Source organism: Dendropsophus ebraccatus, chromosome 2, assembly GCF_027789765.1.
Source record: "Dendropsophus ebraccatus isolate aDenEbr1 chromosome 2, aDenEbr1.pat, whole genome shotgun sequence".
In the NCBI taxonomy this organism is placed as follows: Eukaryota; Metazoa; Chordata; class Amphibia; order Anura; family Hylidae; genus Dendropsophus; species Dendropsophus ebraccatus.
This window is the reverse complement of record NC_091455.1, coordinates 33,883,334-33,907,676: the sequence shown is the minus strand read 5'-3', so window position 1 is coordinate 33,907,676 and position 24,343 is coordinate 33,883,334. Positions and strand designations below refer to the sequence as shown.

Below are 24,343 nucleotides of genomic sequence, written 5' to 3'. Positions count from 1 at the left end.
GTCAATTACTGATTAGGACCGCCCACTGGACTCCTAAGCCCAGCATGAACAGAGGTTTAAATAAATTTAGTACAAGGTTTAGTACATTATTAGCAGTACAAATTATTGTCACACACACATAAAATAAATATATATATATATATCTATCTATCTATCTATATATATCTATCTCTCTGCTTAGCTCCCCCGCTCTATAAACTGGGGCTTATAGACTGGACTGCATTTTCGCGGTGACACAGGCTGTAGTCTGTAATATCTTTACCTTCTGTCGTTGTCCACAGTGATCGGCATACCACACCATTCCATAGAGGCAGAGGAAAGTTGTAATCGCCTACATGAAGAACATATAATTTACGATATACCTAACCAGATTTACATGACAATAGACATATTAGAGAGCAAATGTCAAATCATTCAATATTATACATTCATGCGAGTATAAAGCTAAAAACGTAAAGATGTATCCAATAAAATAAAGGGACATTTAGTAAAGTTGGACATTTGGATGAGAAATGGCAAATAAAATACAGGATTAACAGGAGCATTTATCATTGATAGGAGTCCCAGATCCTGTACTTGATTCATTTGAAGTCATTGGTGATTTATCAAACCAGTGTACAGTAGAATGGGCCCAGTTGCCCCAAGCCACCAGTCAGATTCCACCTTTTTTTCCCAGGAAATCTGTGAGGTATGAAAGGTGGAATCCGATTGGTTGCTAGGGGCAACTGGGCCAGTTCTACTTTACACCCCTTTGATAAATCTCTCTTCCAAACAATGAATAGGGCATGGACCATACACGTACGCTGCTGCTTCATTACTTCAGAGAACGTTTGACCTCCATTCTTAAAATCTGTGAGCTTCCGAGTGGTCAGACAATATCCTATAAAATGTTCATTTAACACCTTTAAAATGAAACAGACCTGGATAAGTATATAGCAAAGTAGACAATGTACTTACCACACACAAGAGCCATAGTACCACATACAGCAAATGGGCTTTGGAGAATAGATCCTGCCCAAACTTAATACACACTATTGCTTCCAGGAAGGCGATCGCTCTGTAAAGCAACACAACATGGAGTCAGATTATTCTGGATTACAGAACAGACTTCATGAACATAGCCACATAATATTAACTGGAACAATGTCTTCTCATGACAGATGTGACTATACCACTTTTCCTTGCCTGTCAATGTAAGTATGTAAGATGAGTGGGGGTCTGACTGCTGGCATCCCCACCATCACCTGGTCTCCTCACTGCTTACCAGTTATGCCTCCTTTCCATCTCACAAACAGTTAAACTAAACTAATAGTTATACTAAATCTTTTCCCATAAAGAGTCCAGTCCATTAAGTGACCCCGCCCACTGGACTCCTTAACACAGAATGATCAGGGATTTCAATCAACATGTTACAGGTTATACTGAAGCTTTTCCTATAAAGTTATATATCAATCTGCTCAGCTCTTCTTGCTCTATAACATGATTGTGACATTAGATAGCATTGTCTTGATGACAGATATCCTTTAATAAAAGTTTATCATCTTGTTATACGTACCCAAAATGATGGCAATAGAATACTCACCCAAACACCCAGCACTGCGTCCCGACTCTCTTGCACTGCGTATCTGTAAGATATGCGTAGTACTGCCTGCAAAATACAAAATATTGAAAGATGAAGTGCAGCTCAATGGAGAAAGCACAGTTCACATGTAGTAGATTTGTTGGCAGAAAATCTGCACAGAGCACAAATTTACGTTACGGATTTTCTGCATTGACATTGTGGATTACTTGTGACAAAGCTTGCAGATTTCCAGCAAGCATTTCTGCAACAAATATGTAACATGTGAACATTGATGACAGGAGGTCTGTGAACCAACAACTATATGGCTGTACAGAGGCCGAAGGAGTGAACGGCCCACAGCAAAATCTGAAAGAAATAATGAGACCAAGTTGATTCTTCCATAGAGGAAGAGCAATATCTGACCATTACTCTATGGAAACAACAATCTGATGTCATCCTTAGCACCTCGTTCTTCCATTTTGCTGGGCACAATTTCCTCGTTCAGCTTCTAAAAAAAAAAAAAAGAATATAGTTGCTGACCCCCCACCAATAGGATTTACTGCATGGTAAGAAGAGGTTTAATAGGTGCACATAGTCTATGCAGGAAGTTACATGTGACCCCATAACCCAACCAACCACTTTAAGGCCCCGTTCCCACTGAGGAAAGGTAGCGGAATTCCGCGACGGAATTGGCCACCGCGGAATGCCGTTAGACTCCCGCTCATAATGGGAGTCTATGGGAGGCGCGCGCTCCTGCTCTGTACGCGCTGAAGAATGAACATGTTCATTCTTCAGCGCGGACAGGGCAGGAGCGCGCGCCTCCCATAGACTCCCATTATGAGCGGGAGGCTAATGGCATTCCGCGGCGGACAATTCCGTCGCGGAATTCCGCTACCTTTCCTTAGTGGGAACGGGGCCTAAGAGTAGTACATTTTTAATAAAATTCCTGTAATCCAGCATCAGCCACAGGCAGGTGTCTGCTAATATGAAACCTTATAAAACCAGAACTGGTGGGACGGAAGGCCCCGGTTACAGCCCAGGATTAGAAAGGAAGCTTGGTTTCATTCACTTCAATTAAAGGGGTACTCAGGTGTTTTTTTCTTTCTTTCAAATCAATTGGTATCAGTTATATAGATTTGTAATTTAATTCTATATAAAAAATCTCAAGTCTTCTAGTACTCATCAGCTGCTGTATGTCCTGCAGGAAGTGGTGTATACTTTCCAGTCTGACACAGTGCTCTCTGCAGCCAACCCTGTCTATGTCAGGAACTGTCTAGAGCAGGAGAGGTTTTCTAAAGGGATTTGCTACAGCTCTGGACAGTTCCTGACATGGACAGAGGTGGCAGCAGAGAGCACTGTGTCAGGCTGGAAAGTATACACCACTTCCTGTAGGACATACAACAGCTGATAAGTACTGGAAGACTTGAGATTTATATAGAGAAGTATATATATATTATATATATAAAAATTACAGATCTGTATAACTTTCTGACACCAGTTGATTTGAAAGAAAAAATTACCTCTTTAAGCTGAACGGCAATACCACATATATCCCTGGACAGGTGTGGTGCTGTATCATAAAGGGGTTGTCCGGCGAGCAGAAGATGGCTAAAGAGAAAAAGTTTCAGCGCTGGCAAGCAGAAGGCTTTAGTAGTCTTCTACTTGCCGGACAACCCCTTTGAATAAATTATGGCAACCATGTTTTTCTAATCCTTTAGAGGAAAAAAAACAAACAAAAAAAAAAACGGGTAAAATATTCCTGGGTTTATCTGTTTGGGCTGTGTCAATTCTTTAAGTTTTTCCCTTTTGTCAGTCCAATAATCTGGAATTTCAGTTCTGTGACATTTCTGAATTAAAGGAATTTTAGTTAAGAAAATCAGAAGAAAACCCCATAGGACTTCAAAACGTTGTTCCAGCGGTGGCTGAACCTTTATATGTTACATGAGACACTCCCCTGGACCAATTCCCTGCAACCATCAATAAGGTATAGATAAGATGAGATAGCACAGCATCGCCCCAGAAGGCGTCCAGACCCCTATATATCTATACAATATATTACCCATCACCACATCCCATGGTAGAAGCTTCTATAGTCTTACATTAAGAAACCCCATTCTATGCGGATGGTAGAATTAGATGTAGCGCTTGCCGCCATATGTGTACAGGCCTGGGTATAAAAAGCTTAGTATTAGGCAAATATCTCTATGTCGTCTTAACGTTATATCAACCAATCTACAGTAAGTCCGTCCACTGGGCGATTCTGGGTTTCTTCTTGCCAATTCGGGTCCTGGGCAGCAGATACCATAACCACCTGACAAGATGTTAGAAGGCCGCCATAGCAGTCAGCAAAAAGACACTCTTCTGGTCAGGTAAGTATGGCTTAGGGCACAAGTGTCAAACCTGCATCCCTCCAGCTGTTGCAAACCTATGATTCCCATCATGCTTGGATACGGCATGATGGGAATTGTAGTTTTGCAACAGTCAGGTTGGCACAGGTTTGAAATTTATGCAAGTTAGCACTTCTACTATTCTTTGCTACAGTACATGGTCACCAGGGGTGTCAAACTGGCAGTCCTCCAGGTGTTGCAGAACTATATTTCCTATCATGCCTAGACAGCCGAAACTGTTAGCATGACATGTGGGAGTAGTAAAAACGATGGAAACACTAGGACAGGTAGGATAGATAGGAAGGTAAGGATAGTGACATAGGGGGAAGGTTTGGTAGGTAAGGATAGTGACATAGGAGAAGGGTTGGTAGGTAAGGATAGTGACATAGGAGAAGGTTGGGTAGGTAAAGATAGTGATATAGGAGAAGATTTGGTAGGTAAGGATAGTGATATAGGAGAAGGTTTGGTAGGTAAGGTTAGTGACATAGGAGACGGTTTGGTAGGTAAAGTTTGTCTGTTTGCCGATGACACAAAAGTGTGCAATAATGCTGATATTCCTGAGGTGTTAGTAATATGGAAAATAGTTTAGCATTACAAGATAAAAGGTCCAAACTATGGAAACTGCAGTTCAATGTTTCCAAATTTAAAACAATGCACTAGGGGGAGGAGGAATCCTCTGAGTACCATATATATACACATACACACACACACACACACACACCTCACCTACAAAGAGATATGGATAAAATAGAACAGGTCCAAAGACAGGCTACAAAAAAAAAGGTGGAGGGTGTGAGGCATAAAATATATCAGGAAAGACTTACAGATTTAAATCTGTATAGTCTGGAGTAGAGATGAGCGAATCGGGTTCGAGTCCATCCGAACTTTCGGCATTTGATTAGCGGTGGCTGCTGAAGTTGGATAAAGCCCTAAGGCTATGTGGAAAACATGGATATAGTCATTGGCTGTATCCATGTTTTCCAGACAACCTTAGAGCTTTATCCAACTTCAGCAGCCCCCGCTAATCAAATAGCGAACGATCGGGTTCGGATGGACCCGAACCCGGTTCGCTCATCTCTAGTCTGGAGGAAAGAAGGAAAAAAGGGGTGAGGGACACAATTACAGATTTTAAAAAACTAAATAAGGTTCAGGAGGGAAGTGTTTTTAATTAAATAAAACTGAACACAAGAACAAGGGGACATAATCTGAGGTTATTAGGGAACACCACAAGTAGTAGTTGCTTGGAATGAACTTTCAGCAGATGTGGTTGGTAAATCTACAATAACTGAATGTAAACCTGCCTGGGATAAATATATATCTATCTTAAGATAATAAGAAGGGAAATACTATAAGGGCAGACTAGATGGAGCAGGTGGTCTATTTCTGCTGACAATCTTCTATGTTTCTTCATTGTTTCATCGTAAGTTTTTGTGTATTAGGGAAATGCAGAAAATCTTGGACAATGTCATCAAGTATTTCTAAAGCATTGCTCCTGAGTCCTGTAACACTACTTCTCATATACAGCAATGTAGACCTTGACAAGAAACAATACCTACCCACACCTTTCCTGGTGGTCTTATGTTCTGAACATGAATTATCACATTCAAAATTAATGTCACAAACTAAAATATCTGATAGTTCATAAGTCGGATTGTTCAATTTCTTAAAGGAATTTTCTTTAGAAATTCCATCTCTTTCATCACCATAAAAATATATATACAGTATATATAAAATAGATTGTCTGGTAATGTTAGGAGCGCTCGGTGGGCCTGAATGTGCCGGCAGGGAAGGTAAAACCTTTGTTAGCAGAGTCAGTGGCGTCTCATTTACAATAGGACGAGTCCATTACCTGACTGTCGGAGCTGTAATGATACCAATAAAGAGAATCCGGCACCAGCTCAGCGGGTGACTGGCTTGGAATATAAAGATATGCTTCAAGAAGAAGGTATTGAGCTCCGTCAGCTAAAAAAAAAAAAAAAAAGAGACAAGGAAAATACTTAAAAATATTTAATGTGAACATTTGATAATAAAGCAGAATCCTATAATCCAGAATTCAATAGGTCCAAAACATCAAAAACATAGGTCAGGCCTTCAATGTTTTCTGATCTGTCTAAATTCATTTTTCTCATCCTCATGTTACCATAGTGATCCTCTGTGACAGTACTCTACTGCCCCCTAGTGATCAACAGAGTCTCCCGCATCCGTGACCATTTCCATAATTCCTCTATTCATATGAATAGTCAAATAGTGACCACAATATGAAGAAGTCTGGCAAGGTCAATACTATTTTGCTGGTCAATACTTATCTGCCACCAGGAACATCCCTTTATAAATGTTCTTTATGGGGAAAAATAGTATTTAAATCAACTGGTGTCAGAAGGTTATATAGATTTGTAATAGAGAAAGAAGAAAGATTATCTCCAGCTCTCATGAATTTTCAGAGCATACAACACTGATGCGTTTCACACCCCACTGGGTCCTTAGTCATGGTTTTCTGTAAATATTCCAATCCTCTGCAAAGGGTCCATGATATAGACAGGCAGAGTGATATCTAGACCGGCATCCTGTAGAGAACATGCATGACACCAGGCACCGTCAAATGCGTCAGAATGTACTATATAGATTTGTAAATGACTTCTATTAAAAAATCTCAAGTTTTCCAGTATTTATCAGCTGCTGTATGTCCTGCAGGAAGTGGTGTATTCTTTCCAGTATGTCACAGTGCTCTCTGCTGCCACCTCTGTCTATGTCAGGAACTGAAATATCTTGCTTAGCCATTCAATGGCTGAGGTGGAAGCATAGAGCAATGGGGACCCGGCCCTGTGGAAGCAGCAGCTGCAGAGAGGTTATGCAAGCCAAAGCACTCCAAGTCTACTATAAAAACTTCAGTATGTCTAGAATAAACCCTTTAAATGTCTATAGACGTTTATGACATTCTAAGCTGGATGGGGTTTTGATTGACAATGACCAATAAAAATCTACTCTATGCAGAAAACAACCTGACGGAACACCTTGAGTGACCTGCTGAGATTGTTACCCAATAAACCTTTCCCAGACACCATCCACATGACGGTCTAATGTTCTCACCTGCCAGATGATCATGAATAGGTACACTCCAGCCACTCTCTGAAATGAGGACTTAGGGTCAAACCAGCGCACGTAGATCCAGCTGGCTGGGGTAAACTGCAGCACGGCCCGCTTTATTTTCCCTGTGGTTGTGTGAATGTCTCTGCGTAAAAAACACAAAAAAACAGATAAAACTATAAAAAAAAAATTCCCTAAATTTTGAAAAAAAAACTTCTGGCATGTTATTGCAGAATATTAGACGTTTTGACCAGTAAAGGTCTGGTTGCAGAGAGGATTGCTAAAAGGATAGGGCAGCAGTTCTCATTTGCAGCTGCTCCTCAGAGTGCTGTGAGCAGTGTACGGATTCACAGAAAGCACACAGACCTGGTTTGGCTGTGAATCTGTACACGGTTTGCACCTCTGTCCAAGCAGAGACAGGTGGTGATGGAGACACAAAGGGGAACAATGCTTACATAAGTACAGCTGCCTATTGGTCCTAATAGGGGAGGTCTCAGCTATCTTTCTAGTGTTTTATGGGGGTAGTTTGGCATATTTCTTATACACATCAGTGCCCTTGCTCTGCTTCTTTTTTTTTTTTTTTTTTTTTTGCAGACAAATACAGTAAATAGTATAATGTAAAGGAATAGTGCCTAAAACGTAACTTTTATTATTACAGTTAAGATACACCAATGTCAGTGTGCCCAACACCAAAGCTACATATATTTAAAGTATTCTTGGATCGTCGCACCTCCGGAATGCATACAACACCAACAAAAATAATTAACATTTTGTTTTCCATATGCCAAGGCCGGTATGCCTCCAGGTAGCATCCAGTTGTAAAATGTTATCTCCCAACACGTTTCTGCCACTATATCACAATGGCGTCATCAGGGGAGTGAAATTAGCGATATGCCACATACGGTGGATACAATTAATGCTTCAAATAATACACACAATTACACCCAAAATGGAGATTAGATCACCATCGACACTATGTATATAATAATATTTTGCCACAACTGGATACTATCTTGAGGCATACTGGCCTTAAGCATATATATATAAAAAAAAATTATTATTTTTGTTGGTGTTGTACGCATTCCGGTGGTGCGACGATCCAAGAATACTGTAAATATATAGCTTTCGTTTGGGCACACTTACATTGGTGTATCCTAACTGTAATAACAAAAGTTATATTTTAGGCACTATTCCTTTACATTATACTATTTATTTGCAGGGATAGATTATAGGGCTTGTATCCTGATTGTACAGCCTTAGATACAATACAGTAAATAGATAGCAGCCTGACTTTGTGAGACCGCATTCTGAGGCACAGCTTCAGTGTGGGGAGTTGTAGGTAATCATTATATGGACTCCACTACTATATCACTGCACTCCTGCTCCATTAGATAGGGCAGAAATTTTATGCATGGAGGGGGGGGGGCATATAGAAGACTTTTACCCTGACTACATAGTGTAGCATGTAAATTACCAAGTGTCAGACTGATGACATACAGTAACTTAGCTAAGGCTCTAAGATGTAAGGATGCAGCAGAGCTGGGATGAGACAAATGACACTGAATAGTTAGCATTAAAATGGGGGGGGGGGGGGGGGGAAAAAAAAAAAAAAAAAAAAAAAAAAAAAAAAAAAAAAAAAAAAAAAAAAAATCGAGAGAGCTCCTTTTTTAACGTCTTAAAAGGTTTTTACCTATTATCTGTAACTACCAGAACATGAGATTTTTGTTGTTGTTGAACCTTCATATATTGCAAATAAAAGTATTGAAAGAGAAGAAATGCAGTCTCGTAGTAAACACACATTTCATACATACAAGTTCAGACCTAAGGATCCACCTACTTGAAACTCGCCCAGTGATAACTTCTCATCTCCAAAAAGCGACAGACCACCATGCCAAGAAGGATACCACCTCCATTACACAAGAGGATGTCCAGAATAACCTGATCCCACCAGCACTCAGCAAAGTTAGGAAGAAGGTGCATGAAAAACAGCTGAAAGAACAGGAAAGAGGTTACTAGAAAAGAGAGGTTGGTAAGTTACACATCCACTACCTTATAATGAAGATCCAAGACACGAGATCCAGATTAGTCTACCAGTGGACAGTGATCTAAGGTCTCCATGTATGACCAACTCATCATCCCTAAGCATAACATTCAATGTATTCTCTGAATAGAAGGCGACCCCTGCTGCTAGACTTGTAATTTTACTAGAAAATCCTAAACATGATGATCCACCCTCAAAGGGTATTTCAGCCAAAGATATTTGGCCAACCCTATAACCGTAGAAAACACTGTAGGTGCTGCTCAATTCTACACATTTTCTATAGGGAGGAAAGAGTACGAACAGATACAGGGGCAGTGCATTAAGGTCCTTTAAAGTAAATCTAGGACCGCTATAGTAGAGGTACCATGTAGCTCTTTGTAACATCCCCTATTGGAATCAGCAGATGGATGGCCCAGATCCCCTTGCAGCTATTGAAACAGGGAGAAGGGTATGTAATTCCATAGTCACTCACCTCTGTCAGCTCCCAAGTGATGCTTATCGTCCAGCAGAGGCCATAGCTGCGGATCAGTAAGGCCTTCATGGCCCATCCCCAGAAGTGGCCGAAGGCAAAAATATCAAAGTGACTGAGTATCCGTTCCCAGGTGATCACATGACAATTAATTGCATATTCCTGTAGATTTAAAAAAAAAAAAAAAAAAAATCAGATCTTTTTTTTTTACATTTTCGTAAAGAAAAAGTATGTGGAGACTTCTTAAGTTCTCTCATTTGTACCTGAGAAAAGTGTAGAAACATCCTTGCAGAATTCCTCTACTAACAGTGCACACACTTCACTGAAGTGGTGACTAAGGATTAATATTAACCGGTCTGCTGATCCTCAGCTAACGCAGTGTATTAAATGTGAGCATGAGCAGGGCCAGGATCCTCAAATGGGCCTTGTGCCTATATAAGCCCATATAAGATGGGAGCTGCATCTATCACACATATACGGCATATCCTGTATATCAGGAATAAGGAACCTGCGGCCCTCAAAGCTAAACTTTTGTCTGTCAAGGCACAATGGTAACGGCAGTTCAGCAACAGCTGGAGGGCCGCAGGTTCCCCATCACTGTAGATACACCATTACAATACCATACCAGACTCATACAGAGCTGAATTCTCTAAAATTATACTGACAGGTTGGAAGTCTATAATACACTGGATGATAATAATTTCCCACCATAACATCAGCTTCTCGGGTGGCATAGCGCAGGTTCGGATCCAGCCAATACATGACCGCCTTCACCTGCTCCAAGTTCAGGAAGAGCAGAAATACTAAAAATAGGAAATAAAGGACGCTGAGGCCTAGGAGACAGAATAAGGAAAAATAGTTAAAATACAAGGAAATAAAAATAAAAAAAAGGAAATTCACTATTTTGACCTTGTGCTCACGTTTTACCTATAGGCTGGGATCACACTGCATTTTTGTAGTCAGTTTAATGAAAAAAAAAAAAAAAAAACCGGATGCATTTGTGTGCATCCGTTTTTCTATTGGCTTACATTATTAAAAAAAAAAAAAAAAAAAAAAAATATATCAAAACACTTTTTTTTTTTTTTTTTTTAAAGGGTATGCAAAACATGTTCGACCGCAAAAAATGCATCCGTAGGGTAGCTTCACATATACCGGAATCGCAGCCAATTTCACGCTGCGAATCCTGGTAACCCCAACCCCCCCCCCCCCCCCCCCCCCCCCCCCCAGCAGCATACATTACCTGCTTGGCGCCATGGCTGCATGTGAGCCTCTCGTTAGCTACCCTTAATGTGTATTATTTGCAGATCAGCACCATGCATGGAACGTGTGAATAAGGCTTTAGTGTATTTGTGTTTTCAGGTATGTTTGTGTGCCTACTTGCGCCATTTTGCACCAAACTGCGTCCACCGGTTCATCCAAGTGCAAAGAGGATACCAGATATGAGTGAAAGTTCAGGTTTGCGTAGAGATGGATGCAGTCATAGGGCTGCCTGGAAAACTAGAATACAGCTATAGTTTGCTGAGGACTAATAGATACACCAAAACCCTTAGGGTGCGTTCACACCTACAGGATCTGCAGCAGATCTGCAGCAGATTTGATGCTGTGTTCAGTTATTTAAATGAAATCTGCTGCAGAAAATCAGCTGCAGATCCTGTAGGTGTAAACGCACCATTAAGAAATATGTTGGACATCTAAAAAGACAAGACCCCGCTGTACTGACTGCAAGCTCCATCTCAGGCAGTGCTCCTCAGCAGATCACACGCTGACAGGGCGACTCGCGCGTCTCCTCATACATACCGACATGTTCATAGGGTACCTCACATGTCACATACATACTCCCTTACAAGTCTCCTCATACATGTTCACTCACACTTCTCCTCATACATACTGACATGTTGACAAGGTAACTCACGTCACTTACATACTTCCTCGCACATCTCCTCATCTATGTTCACTCACTCATACATCTCCTCATACACTCCCTCGCACGTCTCCTCATACACACTCCCTCACACAAGTCTGATATGTTTTGAGTTGTTACTGAAATATTCACAGAAAGTCACCGACCGCAGGGTCAGCTCAGGACAGTCAGTGCTTTGACCATAATAATTCTGAAGGGTCTGGTAATATCAGGCTTAAGGCTGTTCTTACTGAGGGGAATATTACTTCATAAAGCCAAAAATGTGCAAAAATGCATAGATAGCTCTGACAAACATCACTCACCAAACACCATCCTCCATAGTGCAGGGTGCGGCCTTGTGAAGGGACCTGCAAGAAGGGTAAGAAAAGACTTGAGAATTTTGGGGCATTTCTGCGCGGTGGGCGGTCCTACTTAATGACTGACAGCTATTTGTATAACTGTATTGTACAGAGAAAGCTGTAAGTCACTGAGTAGGAACCTCCCATATGACTACTTAGCCCAGAATGAGAAGAGAATGTTATTAATAAATGACAGGTTCCCATGGAACTTTCCCCACAAAACTATATAACCAAATCGATATCTTATTAGTCTATGGGTGACGGAAGGCTCTATACGGCATCTGTTTAATGGTTACCTTGGGAGGTTCCAATGCGGTCATTGTCCACTTAAATATTTTTGCAAATACACTTGTGCTGCTTTTCCCTCGTATTAATGACAGCTCTTTGTCTCGCTTACCAACCACCACTCTACTTTAAATTCAGTGATCTGGCTGGTGTATATAGAGATATAGGGGGAGATTTATCAAGCATGGTTTAAAATGAACCTGGCTCAGTTGCCCCTAGAAACCAATCAGATTCCACCTTTCATTTTCCAAAGAGTCTGTGAGGAATGAAAGGTGGAATCTGATTGGTTGCTTGGGGCAACTGAGCCAGTTTCACTTTACACCATCTTTGATAAATTTCCCCCTATGTAGAAGAATAGAGATCTAGGGGGACATTAATCAAAGTTACGTCAAGGTCGTAGCACCAGGGAAAAGGCGCAGATTCGTCCCTTCTCTCTGGCATATGCCTGCCATATCAGCCGATTATGAGTAAGTTGGTCTTGATAATATATGCACTAAGGCTATATACACTGTACACTGGCCAGACCACTGCTTTTAGAGCAGAGTGGTGGTTGGTAACCTAGGATAAGAGCTAAAGGACATCAAGATAACCACATCATATAGCAAATATACCACTTCAATTACAATAATAAGCTTTACATACAACCTTGTAGGCACAGATTAGGTTGTTATACAGATATATAAATGAGGTCACTTGGTGCACTAGAGGCGGGCCTGGAGCCCCCCGTGCACAGATATCGCTTTCCCAGGTGACACAGGCCTTCTCTCTCTCTCTGTCCTGCCTTCAGTTTCCTGCCCGGCCTGACTCTGCGGCCTGATCTCGGGCGCCAACATCAGAGCGGAGTATAAGCCCTACATCAGGAGATCGGCCCAGCAGGAAACAGAAGGCAGGACAGAAAGAGAAGACGTGCGTCACCTAAGGGGGCCAGCCTCCAGTGTACCAACTGACCGTATCTACATATCTGGATAACGGAAAAGATCCAAGGACGACCGATTGAAAAAGGACCACATGAGTGGATTCAGTGCAGCTGCGCCTATAAGGTCATAGGTAAAGCTTATTATTGTAACTGACATGGTACATTCGCTTTAAGTTACCAGTAGAGATGAGTGAAGCGGGTTCGAGTCCATCCGAACCCGAACGTTCGGCATTTGATTAGCGGGGGCTGCTGAACTTGAATAAAGCTCTAAGGTTGTCTGGAAAACATGGATACAACCAATGACTATATCCATGTTTTCCACATAGCCTTAGGGCTTTATCCAACTTCAGCAGCCACCGCTAATCAAATGCCGAAGGTTTGGGTTCGGATGGACTCGAGCATGCTGGAGGTTCGCTCATCTCTAGTTACCAGCGATTCAGCAGCTTCAGATCACTGTGTGTCTGGTATCAGATCTGTGGATCACATGTAAAAATGATGAAACATCTCAGATGTCCACAACAACCACAATAAGCCTAACAGGAGGCATTTATCTCTATACTGAAAGGTCGTAAACGTCCAATAAAACAATGCACTGTGCCTGTTTATTACATTACTGTAACACTCACAGTACAATGTCCGTCATGCCAGAGTAAACAAGGATGATGTTGGCACTGTGTAAAGAAGGGATTGATGTTTCGCACCTGACATGGCCTGATGCCTGTGCCTACAGGTAGTACTGAGCCAAGGGCAGCGCTGGGGACATACATGTGCTAAAAAAATACGAGGGTTAATTCATTCATTCTGAAGACAATTATGCCCCTATTATTGGAATAAGTGGGTGTGCCAGTGATCAGACATTCATAAAATCAGCATGTTATTCCCTATCCTGTAAAATCTTCTTTAAGGGTGCGTTCACACCTACAGGATCCGCAGCAGATTTGATGCTGTGTTCAGTTATTTAAATGAAATCCGCTGCGGATCCGCAGCAGAAAATACGCTGCGGATCCAGTAAGTGTGAACGTACCCCAAGACACACGTACATCCAGCTGAACTGAGCGTGCATGTGTTTGGGGCTGGATGGGAGGAATAGTTGTTGGCCCAATGAGAATTCAGTTTATAGTTAGAGAGGTTATTTAGGCTTAAAAAACACTTTTATCCAGAAACAGCGCCTCTCCTGTCCTCAGTTTGGGGTGGGGTTTTGCAGCTCAGTTCCACTGAAGTACATGGAGCTGAATTGTAATACCGCACAAAACCTGAGGACAGGGGTGGTGTTTTTGCAAGAAAGTAGCGGTGCTTCTACTAATCCTTTTAATGAAGGTGTATGGCGCCTCTCAGGTCCTGGAAGCCTGACAGGTCAGGTAAACTGTGTGCCAGTGCCCTACAGAGTGGAGAAAATGCACTTTATTCACTGTGGCTTTATTTTTTCCAGCCATGACGAGTGGTTAATGGTCACTTCCCCCTCAACTCAGGCTGTCAATCACTACCGTCTGGGTGGGAGGGAGATTGCCAAATCATGACAGTTAACCATTCACCATAACAGTCCCAGCCCCTGAGACCAGACAGGTTCTCTTCAAGATGTGAAAGAAGAGAGAAGAATGAAGGATACATTACCATTCGGGAAGGCTAAGACACTGATAATCAGGAAGAAGAAGATGACGGACAGGATCCCTCTCCATATATTGTCTTCTGGGCTTGTGTCCTCCCTAAAACCCAAACAAAGATTACAGGAGGGATATCATCTTTTCTGTTCTTAGCACCTAAAGGGTTTATCCCAAGACTCAACCTTACCCCCCCCCCCCATTCATTAGACACCTATGGATATCGTCTCTCGTTCATTACTTTAGTAACTACTCTTGTTCCCAATTAAAGCAATCTGTATCTGTGGTCTACTGAGCCTTACAGATACACATATTAAACAGTACCCCTGTATAACACTTTAGGCATAACACAAAAACATGATCTGACACTAAATCCTATTTCGGCGTTCTTGCTGAGGCTACATGGCAATTTTGGCTGCAAAAGTCACCAGCCCAAAACATGTGTCCCTCCTGGGTTAAAGGAGAAGTCCATCGAAAAATTTTATTAAAGCACTGCCCCCCAAAAGTTATACTAATCCCCAATATACACTTATTACGGGAAATGCTTATAAAGTGCTTTTTTCCCTGCACTTACAACTGCATCAAGGCTTCACTTCCTGGATAACAGGGTGATGTCACTTCCTGGATAACAGGGTGATGTCACTTCCTGGATAACAGGGTGATGTCACTTCCTCGATAACAGGGTGATGTCACTTCCTCGATAACAGGGTGATGTCACTTCCTCGATAACAGGGTGATGTCACTTCCTCGATAACAGGGTGATGTCACTTCCTCGATAACAGGGTGATGTCACTTCCTCGATAACAGGGTGATGTCACTTCCTCGATAACAGGGTGATGTCACTTCCTCGATAACAGGGTGATGTCACTTCCTCGATAACAGGGTGATGTCACACCCGAACTCCCAGAGCTGTGGGGGCTGTGGCTGCTGTAGAGGATGATGGCAGGGGGACACTGAGGGACACAGGGCACTGGAGGGACACTGAGCATCCCTCTGCCATCATCCTTTCCAGCAGCCACAGCCCGCACAGCTCTGGGAGTCGGGGCGTGACATCACCATGTTATCCAGGAAGTGACATCACCATATTATCCAGGAAGTGACCTCACCATGTTATCCAGGAAGTGAAGCCTTGATGCAGTAGTAAGTGCAGGGAAAAAAAGCACTTTATAAGCATTTCCTGTAATAAGTGTATATTGGTGATTTGTATAACTTTACTTTAATAAAAATGTTCGCCAGACTTCTCCGTTAAGCACATGGGGTCACACTGGGAGCCACAACTAATGCTGAGAAGATCTGTCAAACTGTTCAGGTTTGGCAACATTCTCCAAAGCCGAGCGCTTGACAATTGATTTCCTGAGGCTGCACAAAATGGAAGCCGCCCTGGGGCTGTCAGGAAAACATGTATACAGCCATAGGTGGTAACACATCACGATAGGTGAAGATCCTCCTGCACTGGCCGCCATGTATAATAACCCGCTGGGGTCCCACTTGTATGGAGCGGTCAGTGATAACTGCAGGGAAGGAAAGGTTTCCCAGCAATAATCATCTGTAGATGGGCGAAGTAATAGCTATGTAGAAATGCAGCTTTAGTAAAAGCCCCCGGTGTGAAGTCAGTCGGCTACATACTTCCAAAGATTACGGCGTTCCTGGTCGGCTATGAGACGTTACTGAACGGCATAATCCTATCAATGTCATGAGGAAAACTAATTCACACTCTCTAATGGCAGGTTTCCCTTCCTTCTAGGGATGCTAGCCCATCGCTGGGGGTAGTAGTCTAGGGATGCTAGCCCATCGCTGGGGGTAGTAGTCTAGGGATGCTAGCCCATCGCTGGGGGTAGTAGTCTAGGGATGCTAGCCCATCGCTGGGGGTAGTAGTCTAGGGATGCTAGCCCATCGCTGGGGGTAGTAGTCTAGGGATGCTAGCCCATCGCTGGGGGTAGTAGTCTAGGGATGCTAGCCCATCGCTGGGGGTAGTAGTCTAGGGATGCTAGCCCATCGCTGGGGGTAGTAGTCTAGGGATGCTAGCCCATCGCTGGGGGTAGTAGTCTAGGGATGCTAGCCCATCGCTGGGGGTAGTAGTCTAGGGATGCTAGCCCATCGCTGGGGGTAGTAGTCTAGGGATGCTAGCCCATCGCTGGGGGTAGTAGTCTAGGGATGCTAGCCCATCGCTGGGGGTAGTAGTCTAGGGATGCTAGCCCATCGCTGGGGGTAGTAGTCTAGGGATGCTAGCCCATCGCTGGGGGTAGTAGTCTAGGGATGCTAGCCCATCGCTGGGGGTAGTAGTCTAGGGATGCTAGCCCATCGCTGGGGGTAGTAGTCTAGGGATGCTAGCCCATCGCTGGGGGTAGTAGTCTAGGGATGCTAGCCCATCGCTGAGGGTAGTAGTCTAGGGATGCTAGCCCATCGCTGGGGGTAGTAGTCTAGGGATGCTAGCCCATCGCTGGGGGTAGTAGTCTAGGGATGCTAGCCCATCGCTGGGGGTAGTAGTCTAGGGATGCTAGCCCATCGCTGGGGGTAGTAGTCTAGGGATGCCAGCCCATCGCTGGGGGTAGTAGTCTAGGGATGCCAGCCCATCGCTGGGGGTAGTAGTCTAGGGATGCCAGCCCATCGCTGGGGGTAGTAGTCTAGGGATGCTAGCCCATCGCTGGGGGTAGTAGTCTAGGGATGCCAGCCCATCGCTGGGGGTAGTAGTCCTTGAGATGTTGATATCCAGCAGACAGATGCAGATTACAATGGCTCCATGATGTATGGATGGTAGAGGTGCAGATCTGTGTCACTATAGGCCAGGCTCCCAGCAGGCCAGGCTCCAGCTCAGATGGCGGTGCTGGGACTTGTAGTAGCACCCATCAGTCCGCCCTGCCCCTCAGTGCTGCCCCCTTACCTGGTGAAGGCGAAGTACATGAGACTGATGATGGTGAAGGTGAGCAGGGTGATGGTGTGCGGCTTGTAGAAGAAGTCTATGGTGATGTCCTCCACCTGCTGCTCGTTGATCATCCTGAAATGAAGTTTATAGTTGACATCATCTTTGCTGAGAGTCCTGGAGCGCAGACAGGACGCCATGTCCCTGTGAGCGCCCTCTGTGGCCCGGCCCAGGAAGCGAGGGCTGACACACTCACAGCGCGGAGCGTACCAAGCGGCCGGCCGCGGGGGAGCCGTGTGCAACCCCTCCTCCCCTGCCCCACAGCCGCCTGCACTGTATAGTGTATATCTCTATCAGGTAGCATTTATATACTCATTCCGATTTTTATCCATTATTATAGCAGCTAAAGGTAAAGAGTCTGTAAAGACAGGAAGTTAGCGCCCCCCTGTGGATAGAGAATGGTACAGGCCAAACAGGAAGTGCTTCGCTGTGCTTGGTACCCACGTGGGTGGTGATCAGCGAAGGGACAAAGCTGGAGGTGACAGGTACCGCTGTGTGTGCACAGGTCATAGGGAGGGGGCACAGCCATTATAGCATATATCACTGTGTCTGATGTCATACAGGTATATACTGATCACTGTATCTGATGTCATACAGGTATATACTGATCACTGTGTCTGATGTCATACAGGTATATACTGATCACTGTGTCTGATGTCATACAGGTATATACTGATCACTGTGTCTGATGTCATACAGGTATATACTGATCACTGTATCTGATATCATACAGGTATATAATATAATCACTGTATCTGATGTCATACAGGTATATACTGATCACTGTGTCTGATGTCATACAGGTATATACTGATCACTGTGTCTGATGTCATACAGGTATATACTGATCACTGTGTCTGATGTCATACAGGTATATAATATAATCACTGTGTCTGATGTCATACAGGTATATAATATAATCACTGTATCTGATGTCATACAGGTATATACTGATCACTGTGTCTGATGTCATACAGGTATATAATATAATCACTGTATCTGATATCATACAGGTATATACTGATCACTGTATCTGATATCATACAGGTATATACTGATCACTGTGTCTGATGTCATACAGGTATATACTGATCACTGTATCTGATGTCATACAGGTATATACTGATCACTGTGTCTGATGTCATACATGTATATAATATAATCACTGTATCTGATGTCATACAGGTATATACTGATCACTGTATCTGATGTCATACAGGTATATACTGATCACTGTATCTGATGTCATACAGGTATATACTGATCACTGTGTCTGATGTCATACAGGTATATACTGATCACTGTGTCTGATGTCATACAGGTATATACTGATCACTGTATCTGATGTCATACAGGTATATACTGATCACTGTATCTGATGTCATACAGGTATATAATATAATCACTGATGTCATACAGGTATATAATGTAATCACTGATATCATACAGATATATAATATAATCACTGTATCTGATATCATACAGGTATATCATATAATCACTGATACTATACAGGTATATAATATAATCCCTGTATCTGATGTCATACAGGTATATACTGATCTTTGTATCTGATATCATACAGGTATAGGCTATGTTCACACAATGTATATTTTCGTAAAAAGTACGTCTGTGATTAATGCGAAAATATACGTTACCTTGCCATCTATGGAATCCTGGCTGGAGCGTATACACATTGTATACGCTCCAGCCGAGATCTCTAGCAATGCCGCAAAAAACTGACATGTCAATTTTCTGCGGCCGCTATTCATTGAATAGCGGCCACAGAGAACCTGTCAGTGGAGAGTCCATTGTGTGCAGTGGGGAGTTATGATGTGGACCCGGCCAGTTCACGGAACGGCTGGTGTCATACTATGTGTGACAATAACCATATACTGATCACTGTATATGAAATCATTGAGGTATATGCTGATCACCGTACCTGATATCATGCAGGTATATCATATAATCACTGTAGCTGATATCATACAGGTATATACTGATCACTGTGATATAATACAGGTATATAATGTAATCACCGTACTTTGTATCATACAGGTATATAATGTAATCACTGTATTGTGTATCATACAGGTATATAATGTAATCACTGTATTTTGTATCATACAGGTATATAATGTAATCACTGTATCTGATATCAATCAGGTATATGATGAATACCGTATAGGTCTTACATACAATATGCAACTAAACAAGTGCAGACAATCACTGTGCTGTAAAAGTGTTTATATACTAAAGCAGGGATAGGAAAACCTTTGGCCCTCCAGCTATTACAAAACTAAAAATCCCATCAAATGGAGAGACAACGCTTTAGCCGTCCAGGCATGATGGGAATTGTAGTTTTGCAGTAGGCTGGAGTTTCCCCATCCCTGTAAGAAAGGATTCCCTAACCATGTGGCTCCCCAGCTGTTGCCAAACTTCAACTCTAGAAGGCTAGGAGTTGTTGTTTTCCAGCCACAGGAAAGCCATGGTCTGCATCCAACTTCTGCAGCCAAATGAAGAACATTCGGGTCCGGCAAGTTCACTCATCTCTGTTATTGATCAAAGCAAAGTTTGTTGAAACAACAGTGCCTGTTTAAAGGGGAAGTCCACTTTCAATAGCCCTATTTGTTAGAAAAGTTCCTTAGCAATGATCTCAAAGTGTCCTCCTAAATATTAAAGGGGTAATCCAGCGCTACAAAAACATGGCCACTTTCTTCCAGAGACAGCCCCATTCTTGTCTCCATATTGGGGGGGGGGGTTGCTGCTCAGTTCCATTTAAGTGAATAGAGCTAAATTGCAAACTGCACCTGAACTGGAGACAAGAGTCGTTTTGTCTCTGAAAGAAAGTGGCCTTGTTTTCGTAGCACTGGATAACCCCTTTAACTGTAACCTATGGGACAACCTGGTAGAAGGTGTTGAATTTTTCTACAGTGCCACTACGATAAAACATTACACAATGCCTATTCAAATTAAAGGGGTGTCTGTATAAGGGTATGTGCACACCACAGAATCCCGGCGGATCACCAGCTGCGGATTCCGCAGGTTGCACCTGCTCGTAGACGCACGCATCTCCACTGGTCCCATAGGTTTCATTCTATAGTTTGCCAAATTCCGCTGTCCGCTGAGCTCATTCTTCGGGCGGACGGCGGAATCTGGCAAACCATAGAATGAAGCCTATGGGACCAGCGGAGATGCACGTGTCTGTGTCAGCGGTGGGTGATCCGCCGGGAATTCGCAGTGTGCACATACCCTAATACAGGACCAGTCCTCCAGAGAAAGTGACTCTGTGTAGCCGCTGTCCACTCTGGCCAAGATGTGGGGATTCTAAACAGAGATCCTCCTCTATTAAAGGGAACCTGTCACCCCCCGTGCCGGGGTGACAGGCTCCCGACCCCCCGCTAGAGCCCCCTATACTTACCTGATCGCGCTGGGTCCCGCTTCTTGAGTCGGTCCGGTGACGGAGATTTCAGCACCCGAAGCCCAGCGCGCTCCTGAGATGAGTCCGACGCTCATAGAGAATGAATGGAGCGTCGGACTCGCCATTCATTCTCTATGGGCATCGGACTCATCCCAGGAGCGCGCACGCTTCGGGCGCTGAAATCTCCGTCACCGGACCGACTCAAGAAGCGGGACCCCGCGCAATCAGGTAAGTATAGGGGGCTCTAGCGGGGGGTCAGGAGCCTGTCACCCCAGCATGGGGGGTGACAGGTCCTCTTTATTCCTTATATAGGGTAAATGGAAGTCGGCTTTCTTTTCTAGAAAACCTATATATAAGCGCCTCTTCCCTCCGGACACTTTGGTGCCTGCATGTAAACAGTGCAGGCAGGAATTAGCAGGGTTGTATTGTCTGCCTTAGGGTCCTTTTACATAGACAGATTTACTTGACAGATCATTGATGCCAAAGCCAGGAACAGCCTAAAAACAGAGAACAGGTCATACAGGAAAGACTGAGATTTTTCCTCTGTTCAAATCCATTCCTGGCTTTGGCTTTAAAAATCTGGCTGTGTAAAAGGACCCTTAGATAACCTAAATATCCCATTAAATGAATCTTCTCTGTTTTTATAGCTACTATTGTTGAAGGATGGCTCTGTGTGTATGTCGGAGGAGCACTAGATGTCTACTCTCAGCTCTGCGTCATTCGTTGGCCGCAGCCCCTGGGCAGCTGAAGAAAGATGATCCATATTCGTTACTTCGATTTTCTCATCAATTTTTTATGATCCAAAACCCAAGAAGAAGTATTTTTCAGTCAGGAGCAGCTTGTATACAATCGGGCTCCGAGGACGGTGTAAAGGTCGCTCACCCAGAAAGCAATCTGCCTGCCATCAGCCAAAATCAACACCAGACCATTGTAATGTCCACAGTGGAAATGGATCCACTCCCAGAAGGTACGAAAACTCTCATCCCACCCTGACGGCTGTGAAGTAAATCATAACAGGAACAACGGGAACAAAGGGGGCAGAGATGAGCGTCAGGGCTTGCTGGCCGCGAAATAACAACCCTGTAAGGTTATAATTCATTGAGTGTGTATTAGAGAGGACCTCCAAGACGGAGACTTCTCTTCAATACAAAATGAGGGGAAAAAGAAAAAATGACACGTCTAAAGAAGCACTAACACTAATCAACATTGAATGAATGGTATATGACAAGGGGATTCAAAGAGAGACCACCTGAGCCAAGCACCTCCCCTCACGCTCTGTCCCAGGCACAACATAGTGCATCCGACTACACATAGGTTTTTCTGTAGTCTGTAACCATGGAAATGCATACAGCAACACAAATGCTGTATACAAAAAAAAAAAATATATATATATATATATTATTTATTTAGCTACATTAGGGAATTAAATAATAGTATGCTGTATGTGGCTTTCAGCCATAATACAGATGCAAAAACATGTCTATATTAGTAGATGGGGGTGGGGTATGTTTATACCAATGGCCTCCTATTCCAATGATATAGGGGGGTTACTGGCTGACTAACTGTACTCCTAGGGCAGTATTACACAGCCCGATCACCGCTGTACACGAACGTCTGTCTGCTAGATCGGTGTTCATTTACTGAGCCTATTACATGACTTGACCATCATGCAGCAACATACAGATGCAAACACATGTCCATATTACACGCATATTAAAGGGGTTATCCAGCGTGGGGGCACTTTTTGGGGGGGACCGGGGAGGAGGTGGCTGAAATAAAAGACGTCCACTCACCTCCCCGTTTCCAGCAGCGGGTCACTCATCGCAGCGCTCCGGTCCCGCTTCCTGGTGTCTCACGCCGCCCGAGACGCTACGTCTCAGGGCCGCTCAGCCACTCAGTGAAGGAGGCGGGATCCGTTTGAAGTCCGCTCGGATCCCGCCTCCTTTACTGAGTGGCTGAGCGGGGGTCCTGGGGTCCATTTGGCAGGTGATGCAATTATTGTCCTAACAAACAACTTTAAAACTTGCAGGCCTGTGTCAAATTGGCTTGGCCTAGAGTGACTGTGCCCCAGGCTTGCATCGCCTCTTCGTCTTTCCTCCCCGTCCTCCTCATCATAAAGAATGCTCCAGGCAGGATTTCTCCTAATCGCCACTTGTCTGAACACTGCACATGAGGCTTAACAATCCAGCACCTGTGTAGTGTTCAGACAAGTGATTAATAGGAGAAATCCTGCCCAGGTGTATTCCTAATGGTGAAGAGGACGGGGAGGAGGGACTGAGAGGCGTCGCAGGATTACAGGACACTTTAGGTCACACCAATTCGACACAGGTTTGCCAGTTTAAAAGTAGTTTTTTAGGACAATAACTGCATCACCTGCCGAACGGACCCCAGGACAGATTTTGGATAAAAAGCAGCTATCCGAAGGTACAAGTGGTTTGGGGGGGGGGGTGGAAGACAGATTACGGGTACAGAGTCGCTTTAAGTGGCATATAGTGTAGCTGTTCACAGTGCGATGATGCAGGGTAGCCGTAGATATATTGATGATATATACACATGACCTATGATTTTCCTTGTTTCTCATTGTCTCCCAGCACTGGAGGATGTTCCTCCTTTCTCTCCATTCGATGTAATCACAGAAGATGACGATGCCACGATAGTGCCACAACCTCCGATCCCACCAGCATCCACTACACTTCGAGACTATGTGGACAGTTCAGAGACTCTGCAGAAGCTTGTGATGCTTGGTAAGTATCCACAGCCAATGCTATCCTATGATCAGTCTGTTTTCTATCTATACTTGCCCCTTATTCTCCTTTGTGGCCATGCTGATATACATATGTGTTTCCTCAGGTGTGGATCTATCCAAGTTAGAAAAGCGACCAAATGTGGGAACGTTCCTCCTGAAGTTAGACTTTGAGAAGGACATCAATAAAATCCTTTTTTTCTTAAAAGACCTGGGTGTAGAAGACCATCAGCTGGGACCCTTCCTGACCAAGAATCCCTTCATCCTCAGTGAGGACCTGGACAATCTACACAAAAGGTATTAAACACATTTGTTGCCCATTACAGGTCTATTAGTTTGAAGTTTTGTAAAAGGCAACTTGATAAAGGGGACCTGTGGTCAAAAAATTGGGTATTTTATATTTCTTAGTAGATGGGGGGGGGGGGTTAATACTAATGGCCTCCTATTCGAGTGAAATAGGGGGGATTACTGGCTGACTAACTGTACTCCTAGGGCAGTATTACTATATATATTATATATATATATATATATATATATATATATATATTATACTGTATATATGTGTATATATATATATATATATATATATATATATATATATATATATATATATAGTTGGCGATTTCCGTGCAGCCCTTGCCTTTAGAGTAAAATAATGA

The 24,343-nt window shown here is 43.4% G+C and overlaps 2 protein-coding genes across 5 annotated transcripts in view; one reads left to right on the top strand and one right to left on the bottom strand.

The window, feature by feature from the left end:
• PTDSS1 (phosphatidylserine synthase 1) overlaps window positions 1-24,343 on the bottom strand; it is a 46,182-nt gene that overhangs the window by 4,852 nt on the left and 16,987 nt on the right. Inside the window, exons 3-13 of one of the 2 annotated variants that reach the window (XM_069957314.1) lie at window positions 17,482-17,595; window positions 14,614-14,705; window positions 11,766-11,810; window positions 10,251-10,375; window positions 9,546-9,704; window positions 8,870-9,021; window positions 7,036-7,177; window positions 5,798-5,910; window positions 1,583-1,648; window positions 958-1,057; window positions 263-331 (exon numbers count right to left, since the gene is read on the bottom strand). In XM_069957314.1, the coding sequence (XP_069813415.1) occupies window positions 263-331; window positions 958-1,057; window positions 1,583-1,648; window positions 5,798-5,910; window positions 7,036-7,177; window positions 8,870-9,021; window positions 9,546-9,704; window positions 10,251-10,375; window positions 11,766-11,810; window positions 14,614-14,705; window positions 17,482-17,595 (1,177 nt within the window). Of the gene's footprint in view, window positions 1-262; window positions 332-957; window positions 1,058-1,582; window positions 1,649-5,797; window positions 5,911-7,035; window positions 7,178-8,869; window positions 9,022-9,545; window positions 9,705-10,250; window positions 10,376-11,765; window positions 11,811-14,613; window positions 14,706-17,481; window positions 17,709-24,343 lie in introns of those variants that run through there. The other variant, XM_069957313.1, reaches the window with a different exon arrangement.
• Window positions 17,928-24,343, top strand: part of MTERF3 (mitochondrial transcription termination factor 3) — a 28,035-nt gene continuing 21,619 nt past the window's right edge. Inside the window, exons 1-4 of one of the 3 annotated variants that reach the window (XM_069957315.1) lie at window positions 17,928-18,005; window positions 21,589-21,908; window positions 23,533-23,685; window positions 23,792-23,981. In XM_069957315.1, coding sequence (XP_069813416.1) covers window positions 21,605-21,908; window positions 23,533-23,685; window positions 23,792-23,981 — 647 coding nt within the window. In that variant the 5' untranslated portion in view covers window positions 17,928-18,005; window positions 21,589-21,604. Of the gene's footprint in view, window positions 18,084-21,588; window positions 21,909-23,532; window positions 23,686-23,791; window positions 23,982-24,343 lie in introns of all 3 variants that reach the window. The other 2 variants (XM_069957317.1, XM_069957316.1) reach the window with 2 other exon arrangements.